The sequence below is a fragment of the Orbicella faveolata genome, unplaced genomic scaffold (genome assembly GCF_042242905.1).
Source record: "Orbicella faveolata isolate gen_17 unplaced genomic scaffold, um_ofav_v1 contig_25, whole genome shotgun sequence".
Taxonomy (NCBI): domain Eukaryota; kingdom Metazoa; phylum Cnidaria; class Anthozoa; order Scleractinia; family Merulinidae; genus Orbicella; species Orbicella faveolata.
In genome coordinates, this window is record NW_028301553.1 from 1727102 (window position 1) to 1743659 (window position 16558).

Sequence of the window (16558 nt, forward strand, 5' to 3'; positions counted from 1 at the left end):
CTCGAAGCTTTGCCTACCTGTGCGAGACCCACACCGTTACACCTTGCGGTCCATAATCTAAGGGAGGAAGGAAGAAATTTTAGGAGCTGTTTTGAATGCATGTTCTTCTTACACTAACACCAGTTGCGTGTCTTCGCAATGTGTTCAAGTTGTGCAATAAGTTAAATTATCGTTGTCTTCAGGTGCAGCCTTTTTAATAACCCGATCGTCAATGCTTTTGTTTATCAACTACGTGGAACAATGATGCAAACCATTTATTTTCGCAAGAAGCCTTTGCTGATACTTGTCGGACTTTCAGTATGTCTTATTCTATGGATGGCGATTCAACATTACAAAAGAGTGCCCCTAGAAATGAGTGCTTTAACAGTAACCAAGGGGCAATTCATGCTTAAAACAAAGCCTCTTCGAATTTTCAGTGGATCAATACACTACTTTAGAGTTGTGCCGGAATATTGGAGAGATCGGCTACTGAAACTTAAAGCTATGGGATTGAATACCGTAGAAACGTAAGTTTTTATTGTAAGGTAGTTAAATTTAATTGAGTAATTCGAATTAAACTCGCGATTTCGCCTTATATAACATACAACATTGAATAAAACAAACGTCGAGTGTACTTAAATGCGTTAATTATGCATACTCAATCAACAAACATTTCTCCACAGTTACGTTCCCTGGAATCTTCATGAAGAAATTAAAGGACAGTTCAACTTTGAAGGAATCTTAGATATAGTGTGAGTCTATGCCATATTAAAATTTTGTATCAGGCCCGTGGTTGGGGGAACTCCCATGTGAGCTCGTGACGTCTCACTTAGGGGTATAAGTCAAGGATTCTGGTCTCACGTAGGGGGTTGATGACAAAAGGCCACTATTTTTACCCTTAAGAGAAATGTTGATAAGAGAGAGATAAGAGAAATGTTGTTATTTCCGTTTTTGGGCTCAATTTCTGCCAATCTCTTGAGTCTGGTCTACTAGCACGGGCTCCTTTCCTGAACAGCGGCTAGGCTCATGCCCAGATTGGTCTCCCTTAGGAGTTTAGTTTAAGGTCATTCCACTGTCAAACTTTGCCTATTGGCCGTTTATATTGTAGGAACTTAAATTTGGAAATAAAAACTAGGGGTCCCCATGTTCATTTAGGAGCAACAGCACCTTGTTTATACCATATAAATCCTTACAATAGCACCAGGATTATAGTCACGATTGCTTGCTAAAATCACGTTTCCGACGATTGTTTCTTGCTCAACACTGAGAATTGGCCCATATTTATTTCACATAAAGAAATTTATTACTCAATTGAACACAACAGAAAAAAATGATAGGTCACCGTACTCGTTTTTGAGAAAATGACGATTTATCTCTATGGCAAGGTCCAGCCGCAAATAAAAAGCCGCCATTTTTTAATGCGCGGGCTAATCACACGTGAAATTATGTGCAGTAGGGATGCGCAATGCAATACTGGGGAATGACCTTAAATTTTCTGACAAGGATCACTGACCTTTTCATATGGGGGGGGGGGGGGGTGGGTGGGTAGGGGGGAGGTCATTGCATCAGTTTCTGTAAATGATAATGTTAGTTCAGTTATTAATGTGTGTGTAATTTAATTATTAAGGCTTTACACCACTCATGATATTTTAATACCCTTTCAAATCCATGAGCCTTTAGACTGAGAAAATTATGAACATGCCGTTACTAATTTTTACTGCAGTAACAATAAATTGGCCTGCTCTCAGCCAATCACAATGAAGTAATTTTCTCAGTCTTATAAGGGTCATTACTGACAGGTTGGTACACAGTGCTGATCGGTGCAAGTTGCAAGGTTCTTAAAAATTTGGAAAATAGAAACCCTACAAAAATAAGAAAAATATGCAAGCAAAAACTCAGGCACCTTTATGTTGGCCAGTATTGCAGTTTTTGTCTTCTGTCTCATTCTATGTTTAAACTGTTTTGCAGTAAATTTATTAAGATTGCCCAATCAGTTGGTTTATATGTGATCGTTCGTCCTGGACCGTACATTTGTGCAGAGTGGGACCTTGGGGGACTGCCAAGGTAAGGAATATTGCTAAACAATGAGGACATAATATTACTTACGGGAATTTACTTCCATAACAGAAAAAGAAAAAAATATATTTATTTAATTTCTATTTGTTTGTTATAATATTGCTTAGAGGATATTGACTAGTTTTAAGCCATAAGAGAATGGGGAAACTTTGTTTTCAGCTTTTTGTTCAAATATTTTGTTTACTCTGTTCTCCTAAATATAGCTGGCTCTTACGTGATCCCAAAATGAAGCTTAGGTCTATGTATCCTGGATACATTCATGCCGTTGAGAAATATTTCAAGAAACTTCTCCCAATACTTGTTCCTTTACAGGTAATTTTTGCTTTGTTTTAGTGGTAGAAAATATTTTGCCTTAAATTATTTTGTTATTAGTAGGAAATCAGTCATTATGTAACCTTCATGGTTAGGGCAATCCTATTGGGAAACAACCATGCTAATGTTCCGTAATTAGAACATTTCATCTGAAGCATACAAGCTATACCTCTGAACATGCATAACAACCCTTTCTTTAAGTGACACAGCTTGTGTTATTCTGGAGTGTCACTGTTGTGTGGTTTTGTTTGCTTGTTTTTCAGTACTCTCTTGGTGGTCCAATAATAGCATTTCAAGTAGAAAATGAATATGGAAGCTATGGAGAACATGATCTCAGCAAAGAATACATGGCTTATCTCAAAACAGTGAGCAATTTTAGCTATAAATAATGTGACTTTAAGAAAGCAATTTGCATAAAGTTAATTTGTCACTGACTAATCCCAGTTATTGCTTTTTGGGGAGGTCTTCTTGGAGATTTTCTTTAATTTTCTGCCCCAGATAGACTCAGATGAAAGAATGATATTGGATGGAAATGATGCTAAACAGGCCTATTTAGAATGAATTCTTCCACCTTATTTAGAGAGCTCTATTTTTCAAACGTGGAGGCTTTGTTAGTGTGCTTGTCCCCAGATTGGTTGGTCCAGATTTGAGCCCTAGCCGGGGACATTGTGTTGTGTTCTCGTGCAAGACATTTACTTTCACAGTGCCTCTCTTCACCCAGGTTTATAAATGGGTACCGGCAAACTAAAAGGTGGGGGTATAACCCTGCAATGGACTAGCATCCCATCCAGGGGAAGTAGAAATAAGGGGTGGCCACTTAATTTGTGGCCACTTAATAGAGATTTGACTGTTTTTTTTTTTCTTTCAGTAAGTGTAGTTAATTAACTTACAATGTGGAAACATTTCAGCTTATGACAAATGAAGGCATCTCAGAGCTGTTGTTTACATCAGATGGCATAAAACAAATGGAGTCATCACACTATCCTGAGTTACCAGGAGGTGAGAAGGAAAACATGAACCATCAAATGTCTTTTTACCTTATCCTGAAAAGAGTTGCGAATTAATTTCAGCTTGCAAAAGGTATCCTCTAATTATGTTTAGTAAATCTCTACTTGTACACTTAAGAATGGCAACTGCTGCAGTCTGATTGGCTGAACTATTGTGAACTAGTTTGGCCATTAGTGTGCAGTGGCTGTAGGCTTTCTACAAAATGGCATCATTTTAATTAACAAATGTTAATTAAATTCCTGGTAGCACTAAAAGAAGAACACTCACAGTTTCTATAGACTGTAAAGGCTCAGTTGCCTGTATAGATGATCAACTCATTGAAATTAAGAGCAAATAATCCAATTTGTTTGGCAACAAATAGCTAGCCTCCACAATTTTGCCAAGAGTACATGATGCATTTTTCCATTAACTATGAAAGAATACCTGTTACATGTGATTAGGTTTTGTTTGGACTTTTTTCTCTTTTTATTTATTTCTTGATAGTGTTGAAGACTGCCAATTTCCAGAACAATGAGACCATTTATCTTAAGAGGCTCAAGCAGCTACAGGTAAATATAACAGTTATGCTGTAATCATCATGTAGGTGACAACATTTTTCAGAAATAGTGAATTCAAATCAATCTCTATTTAATGCTAGTGAAGCCAAGTTTCAAAGTCCAAATTGAGAGTACTGGTATTTATTAATTTATTTTAATTAATAATTTATAGTAATATTAACAATTTGAGTACAGAACCACTGTGAATACTAGTTAAACAACCACAAAGGAGTGACATTTTAGATGGTGGCCTACAGGAGGGGTGATAGCACAAGAAGTACATATTAAGAATGAACAATGATTTGTTTTGTTCTATAGCCTGATAAGCCACTAATGGTGGCAGAATTTTGGCCAGGATGGTTTGATCATTGGGGTGAACAGCATCACAAGATGGAGGTGAAGAAAGTGAAAGAAAGAGTATCAAACATACTGAGAGCCGGAGCCTCTATTAACTTCTACATGTTTCATGGTAGGTTGGACACCAGTAGCCTGATTTAGTGGCGTGATCTCAGATCTTCTCACTTTCTTCTGTTCAAGCTGACTGTTTGACATTTTTCAGTTTGATGAACCTATCAGAACAGGCTAAACTAGTATGATATATTAAAAATTATATGGTTGAACCTCCTTTAAGAGGCCACCTATTGAGTGGGCTACCCCTTATTAATGGGCTTGTTTACAAAGTCCCAAAGGTATAGTCAGTAAAATACAGTAAATAGAACCTTTGTTAACCAGTCACTTCTATTAAGCAGCCATGGCCACCTGTTGGTTGTCCTGATGAGAATTCCAAATTTTATAGACATAGTTTGGGTTTGTTTTGGAAAAGACGATGACAATTAAGAGTCTGATATAGGAAGTGACAATTTATAAAAACATTCAAACAGACTTTTTGCTATGATTGTCTTGATGAGGAACTTCTATGTTCACCATGCAAGCAACCAACCATGTCAACAAAATATTCAAAGTACACCAACGCCTATTACATGTAAGTGGCCAACCCCAGTGTTAAGCGGCCACCTTCCATTTCTCTGAGGATGGCCACTTAATAGGCGTTCAACTGTAGTGTGTGGTCTTGTGCTTACAATTTTGCAGGAAAGGGTGAACTGCAGTATTGTACAAAAGTAATGAGAGCGAAATGCGCGAATTTCTTTCTTTGTCTCCGCGAACTTTCGAAGAAAATTTGCCCGAAAATTCGAGCATCTTTTCGCAATGTTCATCATGTTACACTCTCACAGTGCATGTTTACAGCGGTCTTAATTAATTGCTACTATTACATTGTAATAATTTATGATTGTATTCCTGACCTGTTTTTTTAACATCGTCCTTGCCATACAGGCCTATAAGACTTAAAATGAAGAATTTTGGACTGTGTAATTATAAAATGTGCCAGAAAGTTATAATGAAGAAATTATGATCATTACAGATACTAATATTTGTTTTATCATTTTGAAGGAGGAACAAATTTTGGCTTCATGAATGGTGGCAATGCTATCGCACATGAGTCTAAGTACCAGCCAACAGTCACTTCTTATGGTATGTGAACAACTGCATAATGTTTTTCAGTATCATTTCACTTCACCAGCCATTTTTTTGTTGACTTAATGAAACAGAAAGCTAGGAAACAATACTGACACTTCCTCAGGTATTACAATGAGTAACTAATCATCATTCTTGCCCTGAGCTTAAAATAATGTCAAGCAACTTTTCTCTTCTTAAGTAGCAACTTTTTTGCTGTTGAAGTTTTTATGCAATTATCCCAAACATTCCTTGAAACTAAGGTTTAATATATGAGGTATACAGTATATAGTGTAAATCTTGATTAAGAATCAAATATAGATTTTTAACATAACATTAACAGCTGCATTAACCTGATAGTGTTTTAAAATTAATCCACTGATCAAAAGTTTTCCTGTAATTATTAAATTATGTAGATTACGATGCTCCATTGTCAGAAGCTGGTGACATCACTGAGAAGTTCCACGCATTGAAAGAAGTTATTGAAAAATACAATCCAGATGTTGACAAAGAAGGTGATTAAACATGTACCTGACATGATGTTATTGTGGAATGGACCTCATTCAATAATTGGAATATCGGCAAACACTCTCCAGCCATTAATTGCCCATAAAATACTAAACGATTGTAAATGAAAAATAAAAGCTGTGCATTGACAATATTTCTCAAACTATTTGTTTTTCAGTTTCATTTAATGAGCACCACAAGAGGACAACATATGGTAGGGACATTGATAATATTAACATGAAGCTTTACTGATGCAGTGAGGGTAGGAACCATTTGCATAAAATAATGCGTGAATTTATAATGGTTATAAAGGTGCACAATGGCCATGTTAACTTGAATCACAATCCATTATCATATGTAAGTTGAGTTTGCCATTGGTTCTTTTCCTTTTACTGACGGTATCTCACTAGGTTCTCAGGTTTTCTTCCTCCAAAAAAATTCCAAATTCCAAGTTAATCTGAGTTCTGAGAGTTGAATGTGTGCTACCCTTCCTAGACAAATTTAGTCCATACACCAATTAATTAATTTACCATAGAATTCCAAAAGTAACGGCTCCCCAAAAATAACAGCTTCCCGAAAGTAACCCTAATTTTTTATCTTCCTATTGAACCCCAAAAGTAATGGCCCACATGAAAGTAGCGGCCCTTTGAAGAAGTCACTAAAAGAGAAACTCTTTTATCTCAATCGCAATGCAGATGGAACAGCCTGCCTGCAGCACTGAACAATTTGGAAGAGTTATTTGTGATTTTATTTCGAACTTTTGTGCTCCTGACTTGACTGACTGTTTCTTGAAACTATGATTTATAAGCTGTAATTATCTGGCAGCAAAGTCAAATAATACTGTACAAATTATGTAATTAGAGTCAAACCTATATTAAGCAGCCACTCTCGGGGATGAGACGACTGGCCACTTACCAGTAATAGAAGTGGCTGTTTGATAGTGGTTCACCCGAAAACAACGTTGGGCATAGTCTAGTTTTCAATTTATCAAACATAAGAACAAACAAATGCTAGTGGAGAAAAAGTAGAACAATGATGTTTATAATACGGTCCATAACGTTAACAAAAGCCAATGAAACAGTTACATTTCCACATTGTCATTCTCTTACCTTCATCTGGATAAAAGCATCCAACTTCAAATCTTCCTGGCCGTTTAATAGAGGTATAAAACAAAGCAAAATCACCCTTGGGACGGGAAGAAGCTGGCGTTGGGAGCTTAATAGAGGTGGCTGTTGAATAGAGGTTTTTATTACAGTGTACAAGTATAGCTGACAATTTTTCTGGGACTTTGGCTGCTGGCCACCAAATAAAGGTTGGCCACTTAATAGGGGGCCGCTTAATAGAGATTCAACTGTAGTTTATACTTTCGCCCTACAGTACCAACATGTAGTGCCTTGTTTGTTTATATACAGCCTGCTTTGTTTATAATGTGGGTACTTTGTTTGAAACAACTGTGAATTACTGAACAAACGGTTTTTAACCATCCAAAAGAAATGGCTACCCAAAAGTGACAGCTATCTGAAAGTAGCAGCCCCTTTTGCCAGCTAAATCTGAAAGTAACTGAAGCCATTACTTTCGGAATTCAAACGGTATAAATTTATTGGGCATAGTATTACAATATATATTAGAATCAAATATTTTGTTTTGCAGAGGATGTTGAGATGCAGCATGTTTTACAGCTTGGAGAAATGTTGCATTTCTTTGTAAGTATTAAGGTATATTATTATATGGCTAGCTCCATGAGCGGGCAAGATGAATCAAATCCTGCACTGTGATTGGCTACCTGGGCGGGCAAGATGGAGCTATCTTGCCTGCTCGGGACTACCCGCCTCGTCCTGCAAGAAAAATTTCCCCAAAGCCATGTAATAAATCCTTTATTGACTAAGTGTGAGGTAGAGATGGCTGGATATTGTCCTTGTTCTTTTTTTGCGAGTTTATGGACCTCGACTCTGTTTTGGTCCATAAACATGCAAAAAAAGAACAAGGCCAATATCTAGCCATCTTGACCTCACACTTGGTCAATAACCCATAATGATGTCTTGTAATGGAAAGCTTGTTACAAGTTGGAAACTAATATTCCTCACTACTAGTGGTAAACACATAGCTCCTTCTCCTGCTCCTGCTCCTGCTCCTGCCCCTGCTCCTGCCCCTACTGCTGCCCCTGCCCCTCCCCCTACCCCTGCCCCTGCTCCTGCTTCTGCCCCTCCCCCTGCTCCTGCCCCTGTCCCTACCTCTGCTCCTGCTCCTGCTCCTGCTCCTACTCCTACTCCTGCTGCTGTTCCTGCTCCTGCTCCTGCTCCTGTTCTTGTTCTTGTTCTTGTTTTCCAAAGTATACGTTAACAGGATAACTTTGGAAACAGTTTCGGAATAGTTGTTGTAAGTTTGTTTGTTTGTTTGTTTGTTCTTTTCAAGACGCCAGTGGAGACAGAGAATGTGATACCCATGGAACAGCTACCTATTAACAACAATGGTGGACAGGGATATGGCTTCATTCTGTATCAAAAAGAGCTTGATACAATCCCCAGAGAAATCACAATCAACGACGTAAAGGACAGAGCACAGGTAGTACGGAAATCACCGAACTTTGGATTGGGCTTGAAGTTTCGTACAGTGACCACTTCCACTTTATTGAGCTGACCCCCCCCCCCCCCCCCCCCACATCCCTTTATGTTGTCGTGAGTTGACTGTAAGTGAAGTTCAAACTGAAGGTGGGGAAAGAGTGAGAAGTGGATAAATATGTTAAAAATAACCCATCTATCCGCTTTGTTCCTTCCCCCCACCTTTAGTTTAAACTCGTACCTTGTATCCCATTGCTGCACCTCGGTCAAAGACCACTCCCATAAAGTTCGTTTACCTTCGTTTGCTGCCCATGGACTTTACATCTGTAACCTGAAGCTAGGTAACATCTCCCATGCATACTGAAGGCCATCAAGTCATGGAGCCGACCGCACAATTGGAACCTCTTGTAAAGGGATAGCTCTTATACACAAATAAGCACTTCAGTCTGTTTTCACAAGTTTGTATTGGAAGGAGATTTTTAGGAACATTCTCTAAGTTGCTGACTCCTGGTGGTCCGTTCTACTATAGGTTGAAAACACTTACTGGAATGTGACAGATCAATTCTTATAATAACGTTCTTAGTGTATAGACAGGTTCTTGACTTTTACAGCGAATCAGTAGTACAAATGCGTCCTATATTTAATGAAAGGTAGATTTGTTACTAAAATTCAACTCTTTTATTTTCGATTTGTTGTAGGTTTTCCTTGACTTCAAACTGATCCACACAATTGATGCAATGAAACGAGATAAACATTACATTGACGAGAAAGAGCTTTGGAAAGTGGCAATAAAACTTGATCACCAAAAGCACAGTGAAAAGGTGACAAACTTAGTTCATTACCATAGTTTATGTTGTTCTTTGTTCTTCTCGACGGTGACTTCGGTACAGTTTATAGCGGGGCTCCAGTGGCCCTTTGGGCCGCCAAGCGGAGAACCATACTCATATAGGAAAGAAAAGAAAACCAATGAATGGATAATCTCATGGTTATCATGGCTATCAGTTTCCTTCTTAATGTTTCCTACAGTTTTTAGAACTTATGGAAAGCCCTACTGATTAATTAGCAATTGGTCCTCGTGTCGTACAATCTAGGGAGTAATCCTGCTCGTAATTTCAAATCAGCCTCGTGCTTCGCACTCGTCCGATTTTGACATTACTCGCGCGATTACTCCCTAAATTGTACTCCAGTTCAATTACTTATGGTACTCAGTCCAATTACTATTACTAATACGTTGACCGAGACATGCAGCTTTGTTTCATAGCGTACTTCTTTGATACGTACTTCTTTGCCAATTGACACCTGTCAAAACAAGTTATCTGCTGACCAGTATCACGTGACCTTGTCGCAGGCTCATTTTGTAAAATTGACTGCTGACCAAAGTACTAGTTTTCGATAGGATCTCGAGTTCAAGCCAGGTTTACTTGTTGTAATTAGGGCTGGGTTGTTCAGAAGTCGGTAGACACATCCCGAAATGTTAACTGTAGTATAAATTTTTCTTGTGTAAAAATGTTTTTAACTGCTTATGTTTTGTGTAGTTTGAGATTATTCAAACTCAGAACAGAAGGCCAAACAATATATAAACAGAAAACCTAATCGCAAAGTTACAAAACTCAAATCAAACTTCTCGCTTATCCTGGGTTAGCTCAATCGGGTTTTGGACAACCCGGCCCTGGAGCTCCGCTTTTAGGCTTGGCTAAATCTCTATATTACACTTGTATAAATTATCCGTAATATTCTCATGGAAGGAAAAAGATTAGGCCGTGAGCTCACAAACAATCAGATGAACACAAGCAAAGATTTGTTTCTTGTCCTTGCAGGGTTCTAAAATTCAGCTTGACATTCTTGTTGAAAACATGGGACGTGTGAACTTTTTGAAAGACATGAACAGACAACGGAAAGGTGAGGGTATTTATTTTACCCTTTTTGAGTCTGGTTATCTCTGCCAAGGAAAAGATATACTGACAATGTTTACAGCACCTGTGAATTTCTAACTTTGTACTTCTGGTTCGTGGACACAGGCAGTGGAAGCACAAGGGACGGTCCGAGCGTACATTTAATTACTACACAGTTACTAATACACTTGAAGAAATATCTCGATTCTGATTGGCTAAACGGGAGTGCAGTTTCCATATAACATGAGTGCAAATTTGACACGCAAGTGCAAAATTGAAACACCAGTGCAAATTACAACGAAGATTTCCGAAGTTAGAACGGAGAAACTCGTGACTAGTGACGGTAGTCCTAAGTATTTCGAAGGTAGACGAAGTTCACTCCAAGCCGTCCGAAGATAGCCGAAGGTTATTGGACGTTTTAGGAGCACTTCGGAAGATCAACAAATATCGCCCAAACATTCAGGAACACCTCCGACAATCACCCGAACCCCTCCGAAGATTGCCGAAACGTTACAATGATATACGAAGATTGCCAAAGATCACCCGAAGCTTGCCGAAGACTTTCGAACATTCGAACATTGGAAGTCTTGTGAATTTAAAGTGTATTATTAATAGGTAATCACATGATTATTCCCATGCAATTTGGAATAAATAAGCATAATTTGTAAATTAGTAGTGCTTATTTATTCCAAATTGCACTGGAAATCATGTGATAACCTATAATAAAAGCAGTTTTTATCGTCTGTGCTCAGCTACTGTTTTAAGGAACGTAGAATTGGCGCGGTAAAGTGTTCAAATGTTATTTTTTGTCCAGGTATACTTGGTGATATTCTGGTAGATGGAAAAAAACAAAGAGGCTGGAAAATCTACCCAATGGACTTCAAGGGAGACTTTTTCAAAAGGTAAAAATTTTAGTGAGCAGAAGCATTTATTAATCTTTTTTCTTGATTGTTACCGAAAACAGTGTTACTAGCGAAATATTGTATTGAACCTATTGCAATGTCATACACATTGAAATTTTAGTGAAGAAAAACCTTTATCAGCCGTAATGGATTTTTTTCGCGAGTTTTTAATCTTCTTGCTAAGTGAATGCAATAGAAAATCGCTTTACTTGTGACTTGTTGTATTACAACTACCATATGCATATTGTAACACTATTTACCACCATTACAAAAACACTATTACGTTGTGTTGTAGAATAAGTAGAGAATCAGATTGGACGAAAATGAAAGAAGGAGAGTTACCCTCCATACCATCACTATACCGTGGAACATTTGAGGTGACAGAGGAACCTAAAGACACATTCCTGCACATGAAAGGTTGGACCAAAGGCGTGTGCTTCATTAATGGACATAACCTAGGCAGGTACTGGCAAATAGGGCCACAAGAGACGCTATATCTCCCAGCACCATGGTTAAACAAGGGACATAACGAGGTATGTTACTTATGAAGTACTGTACAGTGGAATGTTGAGTTTTTTGAACCACGGACATTGGTACCTTTGTAAGAACGTTTTGCCAACGGTTCGAAAAATATAAGGTACGGAAAATGTGGAATTCCAGTTTATTATATGGCAAGGTATATCATGGTTTATTCTATTTACTCGGGCTTCCGTAGGAAAGCCAAAGTCAAAAAATGCAAGCCGTTCGTCGTCGTCGTCGCCGTGTTTGGTCGCCAAATGGGGGGTCATGGTCGCAGGCGTTCCTAGCGTAGTGCGAGAAAACTGGGGATTCGCTCTTCGTGAACAGGGAGCTTAAGCAAACCACGACGACGACGGCAACGAGAACGTCACTAAACAAAAGGTTTAATGAGCAAAACAGTAGCTGTGCACGTACGTTATAAATCTTTGTACATTTCTTTGCCGTCCTCTGCAAAACAACAACGTAAAATGACCAAGTTCTGCGTCGTCTACGGAACGTGGACGACGAACGCTAATTTTTCGTTTTTCCATTTGGAATTGAACGCCGTCGTTGCATATTTAGCTTAAGCAGGTTTTAAGAGCCATTGGCGTATTGAACAGATCTAAACAATCGCGAATTTCGCTTGTGAAATATAAATACATTTTTTACTAGGCGTCGTCCTCGGCGTCGCCGTCGTCGTTGCTTAAGCTCCCTAATATCAATGTGAATGCTGTGTTTTGCGAGGAAAGTTTGGGAAAGACTCGAAGAAGATGTCGATCGTTTTCAGAACGGTTTGGCCCACGAATTATATTGCTTGAAAGCCGCCGGATAGGCAAAGTTCATGCTCATTCTCATGAGATAACAAAGCAGCCATTTACGAGTTCAAACTACGAAAATCATGATGCTGAGGTGAACAACTCGGATGCCGAAAAATCAACGAATCGTCGTAAGCAGAACTTGGAAGATGAGGCAAATAACATGCAATTGGATAAAGAGGATACTCAACGAAGCAACTTGAATAGTAAACATCTAAGCGTAACTCTGTGTGTTAAAAAGTATCCTGATTCTTTTATTTGTTTTTACCCGGCAGCCGGGAAGTGTTTTCAAAAAGCTAGATACCTGGCAGTCTGAAATTGCAACCTGTAGCGGACTGTCGTCATGTTATGGTCTGTTATGTGCTTCCATGCCGAGGCAATGTGAATTTAATGCAGTTCGGAAATCCATTGCGATTGGTATTTCTACGCAGAGATCGAGCATTCTCAGCAGGTTCGAATGGACATTTCGGTGGAAAAAACGGAAAGAATTTCTGACTTCCGGGGATATGTGGCTTTTTTGAAAAACCGTGCCTGTGAGTCACACAAAGTTCGTTGGACAACTTGCAAACTCAAATTATTGAATAAAATCTCTTGGTGTTTATGACCAGAGATCAAACTACTTGTTTAAATACTTTCGGGAGGTTTGAAATAATAACAGTAATTTTCGTAGAAATTGATTATCTAGGAATTTTTGACCGCCGGGTAGCTAGCTTTTTGAACAACCTTGCCCGTGAGTCGAGATTGTCGTAGTATGACTGGCGAGAATTCGTCCACTTCAAAACCAAAACAATTATTTAGAGTCACCTGGTATTTCTGAACAAATATATCTTCATTCTGGACTGAATGTCAAAACATCGAGATTTTATGGTATGTCCAAGCTCGAAAATTTCCTCAACTACAAAGCCAAAATAATACGTGAAATCGCTTGACATTTCTAAACAAAGATCTACTATTCTAAGTAGTGAGTTATTTCGTGGAAATTCTATAATAATTTCAGGCTGCCGGGTATCTAGACGCAATGTTAAGTTTTTAGTGTGTTCAATACGCTTACTTGCGGTACGAAGCCCGAGTAAACGCTCTTAGAGCGTCTAGTTCTTGATGATCTGGTCAGGATTTTGCTATTCGCACCGTTTCCATTGAAAGGGTCATAAACCGTGTGGGTTTTTTTTTGTTGTTTTCGAGTGCCATATAATAAACTACTTACTAATATAACCTGGCTTGCTCGGGCCCTACTGGGGAATATTGGCCCTACGGACTTCGTCACGCTTGGTCCCTACTGCCACGACCTCGGGTCAATATTCCCCAGTACGGCCCTCTTGCTCAGTTCGTAAGAAGTGTACAGGGATTATTTTTGAACCTAGTCCACACCCTCTTAAGGTATTTTGATGTACTCTATTTTCCGACGGGCACCATGATTCATTTTCCATGCATCGAAGCTAATGTGGTGTACACCTTTGGTGTTTAAAACATCTTCGTACCAGAAGATGAAAATACTGATGCCCCACACGATGAATGGACATGATGAAGTATTAAAATACTCATTGATGTCACAATAGTTTGAGCGTGGAGAGATTCTATAGACAACAATTTTGGTTCTCTTTCAGTTGGTGGTGTTTGAATTGCAGAAATGTGAAGTTCCCGATGTTTCATTTGTCACAGAGCCAAAGATTATGGGAGAACCTGTTTATAGACATTAAAAAAAAGTGATGTTATGAACAGAATTATGTAAGCTAATGATTGCATGAAAGATCATATATTTGAACCGGAACTGCCGAGAAAGATGTAAAGACATGAATGGTCATCGAAGTTTTGTACGCAACTGCAGTTCTGAAGTTAAAGCCCGATTTTTTTTCAGGCTCAACATATTTGCTAGAGTACTCCCCACTTTACCCAACAACGTTTATTGAAGTGGAAAGAAGTCTTCAACTGAAGTTGAATTGATTTGAATTACCACAATGAGTCGGTTAATTCCCGGGGCTCAGATTGGATTTTGTATGCTCAAAAAAAGAGCGCTCTATGTAAACGTTATAACTCTTCAGCTAAAAAGGAATGGTCGGCTTCAAGAGGTGTTTTTGTGTTTTTATCACCTGCTTTGGTCCGAAATAAAGCATAAATATTGATTGTGGGAAACTTACTTAAAGACCATATGGATTCTGGACCCCAGACCTTCGCTTTCCGGACCAAGCCATTGGGCATGCGCAAAAGAGCACAGCTCCAGGGTCCAGGGGGCCAGATGAAAATCGAATCACCAGGGTAATTACGTTCTGTGGGTAGCATATACATATATACATTGCTTTCTGGACGCTCTGTAATTAGCCTTTCAGTGTAAGGGTAGTTTCTATAGTTATTTCTGAAAATATTCACCCTTACAAAATATGCTACGACAGGAATGATCGCCGTAGTTATGTACACAACGTGAACGTTCAAGCCTGAACTATCTTCATCTTACATTTTCAGGCTTTATTTTCACAACTGCTTATAAGTTGTGCACACAACTGCGATGATCAATCATGTCTTTACATCTTTCACCGCAGTTCAAATTTAATATGTTTCACCCATTCCCTTACACATTAGAAAACACGTGAGTAAGTAATCTGTAAAAGAAATATAAATAAATATCCTAGCGGTGTTATAAATAAATATCCTAGCGGTTCAACTGACTAGCTACAACCTTCCTAAATAAATGTGAAAACCTAAACTATAGTTATCGAAATTCCCCCATATCGACTCCCTTTTAAAAGCTTACACGTACATATCCCAACTGTAAAAGAAAATTACAATTATTATGAGAGGATACATGTTATTTACATCCCTAATTTTAAGGCGGTTTTAATACATTTCTATAGGAATATCTGCGCTGGGCTTATTTGTTTTGTAGATTGTCATTTACACAGAACTTTTAGAGAGGTCCGCAGTTTTAAACATTTGTTCGAATAAAAAACGGAAAAAACTTTTAGTATTATTCAACAATTAGACCCGTGGCCCTTGAGGGCGAAGGGTCTAATTGTTTTAGTATCACTCAACTAGTAGGACAGAAAAGGCAATAATAAAATCAGCAAATGCAAGTAAAGTTGAAGAAATATTTATTTGGTAATAAAACGAAAGAGAGCGTCACGCTCGATTGCGCCAATTTCGCTACTCGAGGACTATTACTAATAGTCCTCTAGTAGCGTAGCCAATTAAAATGCAGGATTTGCATTAGTCCACTAGTTGAGTGATACTAAAGTAACGTTAGATACTTCAGTCGTATTGTTTCAAGTTTTAAATTGCACATCGTGAATGGATCATTTGTAATGCTTTGAAGTAAAGATTTTTAAGATAACTGCAGAAATTCTCGCGCGCTCATTGGCTAGTATTCATTGTCAGTAAACGGACAGACCCAGGAGTTTTTAATTTATGCGTTGCGTCAACTAGCGAGAGCAGAGAATTTGACAGTTGGTTATCGTAAAAAAAACAACTTGATGTCAGTTTTTCATGCGTCTGCTCAGGTATTGATCATGAATTTTGTCATAACATTGTCAAAGTAGCTGTGGATCCACAGCTACTTCGACAATGTTATGACGAATGACAAACTGAAGTCAGTTTGTTAAACATCTAATGATAGCGAGAACATGATGATAATAAGACGAAAATTTCCTATCCAAAGGTACATTTTGTGGAAATTTATATGATAAAGAAAATAAAAAAATATAAAGGGAGTTTGTATCCAACTGTTCAACTTGTATTTGTCGGAGTGGTCCCAGCGACCAGTGAGAAAACCTGGTGAAGTTGAGTGTGATAGTTCACGTGGTGTATTGCAGACGTATTGAACTCCAGTGGTTCACTCTATGTTGTGCGCATTCAGTTTTCTAACGGTAACTTGAGGAATCGAGATCTGCTCATAATGAGAGAAGGCGAAGAAGGGTAGGGCGAGAGGGGGACGAGGGAAGTAATTGTGCCATTGGCATTTGTACCACACCTCTA

General features: G+C 38.5%; 1 protein-coding gene across 1 annotated transcript; it reads left to right on the forward strand.

Annotated features, from left to right (window-relative positions):
* On the forward strand, window positions 1–16293 carry LOC110040608 (beta-galactosidase-1-like protein 2). Its single transcript, XM_089294799.1, has 18 exons — window positions 1–506; window positions 663–731; window positions 1948–2043; window positions 2259–2367; window positions 2631–2732; window positions 3276–3366; window positions 3859–3923; window positions 4230–4380; window positions 5361–5441; window positions 5840–5938; window positions 6109–6144; window positions 7581–7633; window positions 8343–8492; window positions 9187–9309; window positions 10306–10387; window positions 11195–11282; window positions 11578–11815; window positions 14200–16293. Exons 1-18 carry the CDS (start codon window positions 241–243, stop codon window positions 14290–14292), a joined length of 1992 nt encoding a protein of 663 aa, XP_089150925.1. The 5' UTR covers window positions 1–240; the 3' UTR covers window positions 14293–16293.
* The last annotated feature ends 265 nt before the right edge of the window (window positions 16294–16558 follow it).